Source organism: Cydia fagiglandana, chromosome 3, assembly GCF_963556715.1.
Source record: "Cydia fagiglandana chromosome 3, ilCydFagi1.1, whole genome shotgun sequence".
Taxonomy (NCBI): Eukaryota; Metazoa; Arthropoda; class Insecta; order Lepidoptera; family Tortricidae; genus Cydia; species Cydia fagiglandana.
The window spans coordinates 7,833,500-7,845,808 of NC_085934.1; the positions used below are offsets into that span (position 1 = coordinate 7,833,500).

The following is a 12,309-nucleotide window of genomic DNA, read 5'->3' on the forward strand; positions in this document are numbered from 1 at the left end:
ATTTTTATCTAATATCTAATCTGTGTCTTTGTTATACGTTCACCAGAAGGTCAGGGTGCAGATCCACTAAGGGTGTTACCACACCAATCGGTCGATTTGTCTAGGTAGAAACTATCTATCGACGTCGACTGTTCCATGTCGACGTCTATTCTATTCTCTTCTCTCATTTTCTTCTGGAGGCGTATTGTGCGTACACAGTAGAGGATAATTATAATGATAGGCTATTTTTACTCTAATACAATTTTAATAATGAAGTTTTATATCGATGTAAGGATAATCTGCAAGTGTGTTTATTCTATAAATTCCAAATCTGTAAATAACGAACATGGAAATAATAAATTATGATGAATAATAATTTAGAAATCCTATGATACTGCTGAACGCAACAACTTAGATACCAAAATTTTTATAATTATGAAAAAAAAGGTAAATGTAGGGTTTTAATTTAAGTAGGTAACGGTAGGTTTTTTTATTCAAAACCGAAAATTTTGTGAACCATGATAACAGGAATACTACGCAGTATGATATCCCTGTCCCTACATATTTTGAGTTCGAGATCATTCTATTAAATCTTTAAAAGTTATTTAATTCGCTTGAAAATTGATGCGTGAGAGCGCCTAAGCCAAAAAGATATGAATACATAGATGAGCTATACGCGTGCCTCCGTGAGGGACAAAACACACCTACGCAAATAGCGACAATGTTAAAAACACGTTTTAACATTCCTGACAACATACCAAAAACAGTCTACGTATTTCGGTCAGGGCATACTAAATTTTTGGTGGGGAACAAACAAAAAGTGAGACTGTGACAAGGACAAGCAATAATACCGCTTTCTCTGCTACTCCTACTGAAATTTCCATAAGTGCATCTCGTTCGGTCGTTTGGCCCCTCCCCGGTCTATGTTTTCGTACCTCTATGCATGAATACTACTTACTGTATCTTTGCGATATAGCTGTTGCCCATCAACCCTTTAATGCCAGAGCACCGATTGTGAAATGCTTCCCAAACGTTTGAACATTTCTTAGCTACAAACTTATTATGCTCAATACTGGCCGCCATATATTTGTAAGATCTAGAATGATGACAAATCAAGTCCAAAGAATGACAGCCGGGCATGAACGCGCCTCCGTTGGGGTAGTGGTCGGAATGGCCACAGGGTCTGGGGAAGCCGGCCATGTAGGCGTTCGTGTGGATGACCTCGACGTAGTGTGCGTGTCTTTTGGATAGACGGCGCCTATCACAACACCATAGAGGACCGGCTGGGTCGAGGGCTGTAAAAGAGTAAATCATCATCATCTCAGCCATAAGACGTCCACTGATGAACATAGGCCTCCCCCTTTTTTGGGGGGTGAATGCCATAATCGCCACGTTTGGCAGGCGGGTTGGCGATCGCAGTCGAGTACACCGAATTTGAGGGACGCTGCTGCCCGTCCACCGGTGGTCTTGGACGTGGTTTAAGGGCATATCCGGGTCCTGAACGTAGTTTAAGGACATACCCGGGTCCGTAAAGAGTAAATACTTAATTGAAATAAGATCGATTAAAACTAAATGTTAATAAGAAAAAATGTAAAAGTATTTTTATTTCAGCTTGAATTAATTATTTGTACCTACGTAAAGGATTTTGTGCGGAGGTTATTTGCAACGCGTTGCCTCTCTGTCATACTTACATACGAATTTACTAGTGCGACAGAGAGGCAACACGTCGAAATATACTTTAGTACGTATAATGGTCCCTACTAACGAGAAAGGCTGAAACATATACTAAATGTCTCTTCTCGGAAGCATTTAGATTGTAAAAAATTAAACGTCAGAATGTCAGAAGGGGAATATGACCCATAATAGGGGATGAGATTGGCGACAAGAATAGGGGAGACCGAGGTGAGTTGTGACAGAGGAGAGTTGTGCCATTGTCGATTTTTTGGAATCTATTAACTAAAAACTACTAGGTCGCAATGTTAGTTCAAGTTGCGAGCTAACAAACGCACACTGTTGCGAGCTCACTAACAGTTATTAGATTCCAAAAAATCGACAATGTCACAACTCTCCTCTGTCACAACTCACCTCGGTCTCCCCTACGGTAAATTTTCTTAACCTGTTATTCTCTGTGCAGCCCCTTTAAGCTCTTTTCCCGCGCTGCCAACTAAGTGGCCGCCCAGACTATGACCCACTAGGTGAATCTTCTGCAAGGACATGTGAAAGTTTTTATGTAGCCAGTAAATGAACTGCCCGTACATTCGGCCCACTTTCGGGACTGACTCCTTTGCTGTCACATATCCCATCTTGGACAGTCCACTCCAATCAAGGACTATGACGTTAACATCAGCGTCGTTAAGGAAAACTAAAACAGATAAATAATTAAATGTGTATATTTTTTTACGATAAATATTCACTTGTTTTGTAAACCTTGCAAATATGTACCTACATATTTTCCAAGAAAAATGTGTTCATTTAAATTTAAAATCTAATAACTAATAATACTATGAGCTCTTAATAATAAACAATACAAAAAAACAAATCATTAAAAAAAAAGAAACCAATAACACCTAATCAAATAAGTAATAACCCATCACGAGCAATTTCAGACGCAAAAGTTCCCAGCTAAAGAAATAGGTACGTATATTATAAAAACATACATTTCTAAATACTTACAAAAAATGTTATATTTAGGTACCTATATCGACTAAACCATAACATGGATTTGAATACCAACCTTCAGTAAGAAGTTGATTCATTTCGGTGTTACCGTCACCTAGCCATCCGTGAGATGTGAAGACGGTAGGTTTGTTCGGGTCAAAATTTGATTTTTTTACACTAGATTTATTCCCCATTATCAGAATCTGTTTTTCCTTTGGATTCGACCTGTTAGAATATATTTCTTTAAGAACGAAGACTGATTATTAACTAGGTACTACAATAAGTATATATAACTGTCATTGACCAATATGATGTGAGTGGTATGAAGGTCATCTTCTTCTCTTGGGTTTTTGTGATGACTGACTAAGACCCGCCCGCTCACTAACCAAATAGGCATACGTAACTCTCTATATTTGCTTGAAAAAGAAAACCAGGTAAGTTTTTAAAAATGGCTTTACTTAAGATATAGTACCTTGTGTACAACCAATAGCCGTTATTGACCGGGCAGCAAGTATAGTTGCGTATTGCCTCTCTATCGATTGGTTCCCAAGAATCGATTTTGTATATTTTACCATTGTCTCCGGGGAAATAGAAGATCCTGTCACCAGGCTTGTAACCCTTCCAGTTTTGAAACCTTACATGTTTGTTGTTTCGTCCAGATGGGTATGTAACCGTGATAATATCTCCTTCGATTGGTGTCCCGGACGATTCCTGTGTATTCCTGTGTATTTCCTGATTTTTGTGTATTTTGTCATCGTCCCGATCGTCCCCGGGAAAATAGAAAATCCTTATACCAGGCCCCTTCTTGTTTTTAAGCCTTCCATGTTTGTTATTTCGTCCAGATGGGGGTGTAACCGTGATAAAATCTCCATCGATTGGTGCCAAGGAATCGTTTTTGTGTATTCTATCATCGTCCCGATCGTCCTCGGGAAAATAGAAGATCCTGATACCGGGCTTGTGACTCTTCCTGTTTGCAAACCTTACATGTTTGTTGTTTCGTACAGATGGGGGTGTTACCGTGATAAAATCTCTATCTAATGGTTTCCAGGAATCGATTTTGTGTATTTCGCTATCGTCCCCGGGAAAATAGATACTGTCACCAGGCTTGTAACCCCTCCAGTTTCCAAAGCTGACATCTTTGTTGTTCTTTCCAGATGCAGCTGTAACCGTAATATGATATCGGTAATATTGTTATTCATATATAGGCAATCAGTTGATAAACACGAGAAGTCTACTACTGTAAATTTTGTAAGTAAGTAGTTATATTTTTGGGTTTCTAAATATCTTGAGGCTGCTCTTCTCAGAAGTATGTCAATGTATGATTTCTAATAAATAACTATCATATTTTTTTCTTCATTTTATACGTATTATATATAGAGTCTTGGTCGTTGCGATATCGGATATCGGATTAAGGATGAAGATGAAGAACTAAAGCTGATGTAATAGTTGCCACAGTTGTCACAAAGTTGCCACAGATAAATGGTTTAGACATGTGCTTGAGTGGCAGCTACGTACCAGAAAGATGGCTTCAAACTATTTATATGTAAGTAGGAAGACCGACGGTCCGGTTGTGCATTAACGTGTGTTGTGGGGATTCTCGAGGAAGTGCCTGTCGTGCCTGATATGATGATGGCCATGATGTATTTATACCGGGTGTGGCCTGTAACATGAACAAAAAATTAAACTATAGGCTGTACTCCTCATACTGACCAACATTTGTTCAGCGACTTTAAAAAATAACTTGTAGTTTGATTTTTAATACTCTTTAAAGTTTATTCTAAAACGCAATGTATTGCGAATTTTGTTATGTTTAAGGCGTGACAAGCAACGTCAATCACAATGATATGGCGTGGCGATGGCGTCCATTGAAGATAATATTTATTTTGTATGAAAAATAGGGAGTCTAATAACTTCATAATTTTTATAATTTGTTGAACAAAAGTGTCACCGTTTGAGGAGCACAAACTACGTTTTAATTATTTGCTCGTGTTACAGGCCACACCCGGTATGTAACAAGTAATGAAACTAATGAACGTCTCCAATATATGGTAAATCTGCTCACCTGCTAAAATTACGAATACAAGAACAGATGAGTTCATTTCCGTAATAGTGGAAAGTGTGATTTTTGTGATAATGCATATGATGCGTGGATAATATGATTAGTTACTTTATAATTAACCAATCAGTTTAATTAAAATTGCCTATTAGTGGTTTTAATTACTTTTAGGTAGCGGATTTAGACGTATGGTCGATTTTTCCTCAAGAGGGACCTCTTACGATTTTTTAAAAGTACCTAATCAACATGATATGTATCTACTTGCATTGTTAAGTACTTTAAAAAAATCATCGTATCAGATTGACATACATACATTACATGACTCTGAATTGTATTCTTGTAAAATTATAGCGGGCGCATATGTTCCCTCGTGCATGGTCGATCAGCCATACATAGCTGGCCGTAGGTATTTGCCCAAATAATCGTCGTTCCCTAAATAACTACGAAGGAGTACAGGGCGTGCACCCAGTAGATGGTCAGATGTGATACAAAATACTACCCAGACTTCGCTCTAGGCAACGATGCAGATGGCCGAAGATCGAGAGGCCTGGAGAGCAGTGTGGTAGGAAGAATAACCCATAAGAGTCACGTCCCTCAGACATGAGGTCACGACCACGAAGAAGAAATAACTGCGAGTAACGATACAGCCATCCAATACGAACCACGAGGTGATTTCTTGCTGTATGAAGTACAAAGTACCTACGTGAAGCAGGTTTTTCATTTCTTATCAACAAAATGATAAAAATTATGAGGAACCCTAATCAATTTCCTTTAAACCAAATGTTGTTGCAATACCTTGCAATTATTATGAACACGGCGATTTTTTTTGTACCTAAATAACATACATGCTCCTTCCTGTCGGACGGTGGCCTACCAACTTTCAAATTATTCAAATTAAATTCACTTAAGTATAAAAACCCCCAATAGTGAGAATAATATATTATTGTTTTACGTTTATCATTGTTTTATCATTGTTTTTCGTTTTAGATTATTGTATGTATGATTAAATAATACCTTTTCATAATTTTGCAATATGTAATAGGGTATAATTTACATGCAACCATGCCAAAGATTACCACCAGCAACTAATTTTTTCAGGCAAGAATGCAATATATTATCAATATCTTTTATTTCAATGTTATCGTACAAATCCTTTTTATCATATTTTGTTCTGTAATTAGTGGGATTAAAAAGCTAGGGACACAATTAGCCCACGTACGCAACGTATGCAATTCATTATGAAATCTGAACCCTGAAATTTGTATGCTTTTGCTTAGTAACATATTTGTCATACGTACGCAACGTAACGCTTAAGGTCGTTTCTCAAAAAGTTGGCACCGCCAGGTTAAAATTTGTTTTTCAAAAATTTTGCATTTTCGCATTTTTAGTGTTCCGTACAAACCTTTGTTTACGGAACACTTATGGGATCACTTCGGTCTTGCAAATCAGTTAAATACGTTTTTCTCAGAGACCGTTTGACATAGATACTTACCTAAAATTTGGAACAGTTATAGCAATTACCACCACTCATATTGTAAATAAGTCAAAACTGCTTATTTCTTATTAAAGGGGGAAATTTGGGGGGTTGAGAGGGGTAGGCTGAAACTTTTTTCATTTGTAAGAATCGTGTGGGGTACCATTAGAAAGCTTGCAAAAAATTGAGTCGATGGACTGATTTTGACTTCATTTTAGACTGCAATAGTTTCGTCAAAAAATGCATTTAAAGTTGCAAGTTTTCATACAAAAATTTTCACCTCTGTCCTGGCGATTTTCGCGAAAACTATAGCTAACAGGCAGCTGACCAGTCAATACCCAACTTAAAGAAGCATGGAGACGGCGGGAAAATTATAAGCTTAACTTTATCTTTATTAGTTTTTCAACTGCAGCTTGACCTTTGGTTGCTTAGCGCTAGCTAACTGATGCTTACACTGGTCAATTCATATTAGGCGAGAAACATCCTTAGTTAAGACTTTGGCATTGAAATTTATGACTTATGTCTTTGACACAAAGTTTAATTCTGCTTGCTTATTTTTGTGGGATATTTAATTTTATCTCAATAGCCTACTATAAGTATGAGAGAGATCTACAAAATACGACCTTATTATATTGCAAATAAGGTTCAATTTCGAACGGGCTTTCCAACCAATGGACTCTCAAAAACCTGAAAAATTCAAATTAAGAATTCCGTTCTTGACTGTCGTTGTGTTTTTTTTTCCACAATAGGCATGTTGTCATGAATCGCGAATATATAACATGTTACGTTTTTACCATAGCAGGGAATATTAGAATGCTGAAAATCATATTTTGCAAGTGTAAATATGCGTAATAAATTAATTAAAAATAAGCAAAAGTATTTAAAATAATGCCCAGTATCACGTGACTGCAAACGCCAATCGGGGCGCGTGACGTCATGACATGAGAATCACCACAGACTAGTCGTCAAACCTGACCGTAATCCATACGACACCGCCAAAGAGTTTGGATGTTCAAAAACTGTATGTATTTTTTATTTCGACAATAGACATTTATTACGTACAAAAAATATTATTACATGATATAAAAATATATACTTATTTGTTATTAAATAAATAAAATGTCATATAATATGATATTTCACCAAAATCTTTTTAATAATTTGGCTGAATGGAACTATCATCGCCATGTTGGCTGTCGGAAACAAAAAAAATAAAATTTAAAAAGTTATATTTGCGTTTACTATATTTGCACTCACAATTTCAGTTGTATCATAATAATTCATCTTAAATTGTAACTGTAAGTGTTTTTGTGTGAAATCAGTTATTGTGATTCATTTTTGAAATGGTTTTATCATCGCTGAACGTAATATGTATACATATAGTTCGCAAGTAACAATATCATTCAAGTGAAAATCCGTAACTGCAACGCAAGTATCATTCAACAAATATTTGTTTTATACTCTAGGGTCTTGATTGTTGTTCTTTTACATATAGGCACTGCATAAGACATGTAAAACTTGTTATTCATTATTTTAGCTTATATATTTACATAATACTGATCTTTTAGAAAGAGATATAAATTAAATACTACAGCTTTTGATCTACGCTAGGACTGACATTTTGGCAGCAGTTTGTTTATTTATCTGTTCGTGACGTCACGTGACAGCTTGGAGCGTTTAGGCTCAAACTTTAAACACTAAACTAATTAAGCTCTATTTAGTATGTAAAACTAATGAATAAAAATTTTAAATATTTTTTTTGTAATAATTACGTGTCTATCTATAAAATGAATACAGTTTTAAAAATTTGTCAACATGCCTATAGGACACATAGAGTTAGTAAGGCGTATAGAGATAATAAAGTCATTTAATATTTATGAACAGCTTTGGCCTCATGTATAGATTTTATTGAGAGTATCTGATTCGTCGAAACAATATACACAATATTCCTTTTCATTAAGTACCATTACATTTCTGTATTAATTGTATAATTATAATATCTATTAATTATATTCAGTACTTATGTATATTTTTGAACGGATCGGTGAGCAACAAGATTCAGGGCTATAACCGCGAAAATAAAAGTTCGCAAATTGCGAGCATTTTTCTCTGTCACTCTAATTACGCCTTCATTGGAGTAAAAGAGAAAATCCCCGCAAATTGCGAATTTCGGTTTTCGCGGTAGCCCCTCAGTCCTGTTACGAGAAAATAATTTTGGAAGACATTAATTGTATATGACAGTTAAATATCACAGTTTTTAGAAACAAAGGTAAAATTGACGAAATATAGCTGGTCAAGCAAATCGTGTCAGTAAAAAAAGGCGCGAAATTCAAATTTTCTATGAGACGATATCCCTTCGCGCCTACATTTTTCAAATTTGCCGCCGTTTCTACTGACAAGATCTGCTTGACCAAGTATATTTAAAGTAAGCCGATCTTGTTTTTTAGCAGTTCTAAATAATATTAAAGTCTATATATATGGCATAGAACTAGAAACAAATTCAAATAAAAAATAATAATGAGTTCTAAATTCAAATTGAAGGAGTATACATTTAAGGTATTATAGGCCAAGCGCGCACCACGATATTAATTTTTGCGACACGATTTTAGAATCGCGCTGTAATATATCTCAGAAAATTCGCGCAGTGAACTGCGATGAAAAAGTCGACGATTTGCTCATTCTCAACATGGATTTCGTACCAGTCGCTTGTCATGAAACGTGTCTTTAATATGCGATTGCTGTATGACTTTGAGCATTTATAACACAAAGGTGATCCCCGTCTATTTCCATAATTAAATGGTCAACATCTAGCGTCTCATTTTGAGACTCCATTGGAGATGCAGGGTGCCGAGATGTTGGGGTTTGGAGAGCGAAATGCCGACTGAGGTCCGGCCGGGGTGCGATTTTATTATCATAGTGCGCGCGGGGCCATACAACTCCGCATGCTGCAATTCACTTTGCGACAATCGCGTCGCGAACAATCGCGGAAAAATGTGACAAATCACAATTTTAAAATCGCTGCGATTTTTTTGTCGCATATGCGCGCACTAACATATAAACACATACGTTGCATTTCTGCGACAAAATTATCGCAGGACAAAAAATCGTGGTGCGCGCTTGGCCTTACTCTAAATTATTATAATACATCAAGCATTCGCGAGATGCTCGACTTCGGTATTCAAACACAAAGCAATAGTACAAGAATCTAACTAAATGCAAAGGCCGAAGGAGCGATTCGTAGATCCGAAGCGTCCGACAGACGCGCGCCTCCCGTAACTTTTCCAAGTATTTTTAAGTACAAGTGTCTAAGTCGCAAGATCCAAAGGCTGAAGTCGCATTGGGCCGAAAGCCCGAAGCATCCAGGAGGTCAGTTCTAAACACAGGTAATTAATACAAGTGTCTAAATGCGAAGGCCGGAGGCCGAGCTCCGCGTAGGGCCGAAGGCCCGAAGCCTGCAAGATGTCAGTGGTTAAACACAGAACTGACAGCCTGGACGCTTCGGGCCTTCGGCCCTACGCGGAGCTCGGCCTTCGGCCTTCGCATTTAGATACTTATACTATTGTTCTGTGTTTAAGTACTAACATCTTGGACGCTTCGGGCCTTCGGCCCTACGCGGAGCTCGGCCTTCAGCTTTCGCATTTAGACACTTGTACTATTGTTCTGTGTTAAAGCACTGACATCCTGGACGCTTCGGGCCTTCGGGCTACGCGGAGGACGGCCTTTAGCTTTCACATTTAGACACTTGTACTATTGCTCTGTGCTAAAGCGATTACATTTTGCTAAAGCTCGGCCTTCGGCCTTCGTACTTAGACACTTTGTACTATTGTTCTGTGTGTGTAGTTGAATACGGTATCCTAAAAACAGGGAAACAACCTCTGTAAAATGTAACGATGCGAGCGGTACGGCTACCATCAGTTTGGCATTGACATAAACGCTACCGTGGGCGTGAACGTAATTTACTTTCTATGTATCTCGCTCGTACTGACATATTAGTGCGAAAGAGATATACCTATAGGAAGTAAATTACGTTCACGATATCGTTTATGTCAATGCCAAACTGATGGTAGCCGTACGGAACACTAAATGCCTCGAGCTATCTCGGACTTGGCCAAATTATTTTTATTGGGATCGTTAAAAGGCAACTTAAAGTATTAGAAAATGTGGAAGGGAAGCAATTCCTTCGATTAGTTTAGAAGATATAGGCGTTTGAAATTCAGGTGAATGATATCAAGGACAGGTGAAAGATATTTTGTCTCCAGGTTATCGATAGTAGAAGCAGGTTATCGAGAAATAAGTACAAATTCCAATGAAAATATTGACAGGTTATCGAGAGGCGTCATTAACCTGTGTCCGTTGCCGTTAACCTGGTTTCTTGTCATCATTCACCTGTAATGAGTGTCATCCACCTGTCCACCACATCATTTAATGCCCTCTAAAAATAATCGTAAAATGTGTAATTTTCGATAAAAAAGGGACAAAGGACCTTATTGTCCACCACAATGATTAAAATTTTGGATTCTAACCCACCTCACCTTCGATTCGATTCCCAATTTAACAACAAGTTTCTGTGAATAAGTAAACATTCAATCTTGCTGTCTATTCACCCTGGCAGTACCTAGTGGAACTCAGGTTTGGTGCAACGTAGACACACGCTGTTTTGGTCATCCAACACGTCTTGATGAGCACTTGGAAGTGCAGTACCCAAGATAGAGCTGATGCTGAACCCTCGCAGCACCTAGTGGAACTCAAGTTTGGTGCAACATAGACGCACGCTGTTTTAGTCATCCAACAAGTCTTGATGAGCACTTGGAAAAGTGTTACCCAAGATAGAGCTAATGCTGAACCCTTGCAGTACCTAGTGGAACTCAGGTTTGGTGCAACATAGACACACGCTGTTTTGGTCATTCGACACGTCTTGATGAGCACTTGGGAGAGCAGTACCCAAGATAGAGCTGATGCTGAACTCTCGCAGCACCTAGTGGAACTCAGGTTTGGTGCAACATAGACACACGCTGTTTTGGTCATCCAACACGTCTTGATGAGCACTTGGAAAAGTGGTTACCAAAATATAGCTGATGCTGAACCCTCGCAGTACCTAGTGGAACTCAGGTTTGGTGCAACATATACACACGCTGTTTTGGTCATTCGACACGTCTTGATGAGCACTTGGGAGAGCAGTACCCAAGATAGAGCTGATGATGAACCCTCGCAGTACCTACTGGAACTCAGGTTTGATGCAACATAGACACATGCTGTTTTGGTCATTCGACACGTCTTGATGAGCACTTGGGAGAGCAGTACCCAAGATAGAGCTGATGCTGAACCCTCGCAGTACCTAGTGGAACTCAGGTTTGATGCAACATAGACACATGCTGTTTTGGTCATTCGACACGTCTTGATGAGCACTTGGGAGAGCAGTACCCAAGATAGAGCTGATGCTGAACCCTCGCAGTGCCTAGTGGAACTCAATTTGGTGCAGGTCAGGTCAGGTCACGTCCGGGTTCAGGTTCAGATAAGAGCCGGGATCGAAGTCCAGGTCCGACTCCGGGTTTGAGTCTAGGTCCGGGTCCGAGACACAGTCCGGGTCCGAGTCCGGGCCCGAGTCTGGGTCCGGGTCCCAGCCCCAGTCCCAATCCAAGTCGAAATCTAAATCGCCAAACGTGTACTATGCGTCGTTGAAAAGTTCTGTTCTGATCATCATCAGCAGTTCCACTTCATCAAATGCGACAGTTTTTAATGAAAATGCTTGATTTTCTGATGAAAATCCAAAAGTCACTATACGCATGCCTTTAAGATTTGAGGAGTTCCCTCGATTCCTCATGGATCCCATCATCAGAACTCGAGATTGACAAAAATGTGGCTTAAAAACTTATCTTGCTTAACAAACATAACGAAGAGGACAAATCGCCAAACGTGAACCTATGCGTCGTTGAAGAGTTCCGTTCTGATCTTCATCAGCAGTTCCACTTCATCAAATGTCACTTTTGTGAATGTATATGCTTGATTTGTAAATAAAAACACAAAAATCACTATATGTATGCCTTTAAGATTTGAGGAGTTCCCTCGATTCTTCATGGATCCCATCATCAGAACTGGGTTTTGACAAGAACGGGACCAATCTGTATGCATATACATACAATCA

General features: G+C 38.5%; 1 protein-coding gene across 1 annotated transcript; it reads right to left on the reverse strand.

Moving 5' to 3' along the window:
* Positions 1-58: 58 nt before the first annotated feature.
* LOC134680253 (pancreatic lipase-related protein 3-like) lies at positions 59-3,461 on the reverse strand. Its single transcript, XM_063539346.1, has 6 exons — positions 3,432-3,461; positions 3,110-3,348; positions 2,714-2,862; positions 2,096-2,341; positions 938-1,274; positions 59-310 (listed from the first exon to the last, which is right to left on the reverse strand). Exons 1-6 carry the CDS (start codon positions 3,459-3,461, stop codon positions 244-246), a joined length of 1,068 nt encoding a protein of 355 aa, XP_063395416.1. The 3' UTR covers positions 59-243.
* Between the last annotated feature and the right edge of the window lie 8,848 nt (positions 3,462-12,309).

What these genes read in the sequence shown, in the direction of transcription:
- LOC134680253 (XM_063539346.1), bottom strand. Translation starts at nt 3,461, where the DNA reads ATGGAAGGCTTAAAAACAAGAAGGGGCCTG. An exon ending in TAAAAACAAGAAGGGGCCTG is followed by an intron (nt 3,349 to 3,431) that starts GTATAAGGATTT and finishes AGGAATACACAG; the next exon opens with GAATCGTCCGGGACACCAAT. An exon ending in GAATCAACTTCTTACTGAAG is followed by an intron (nt 2,342 to 2,713) that starts GTTGGTATTCAA and finishes TATCTGTTTTAG; the next exon opens with TTTTCCTTAACGACGCTGAT.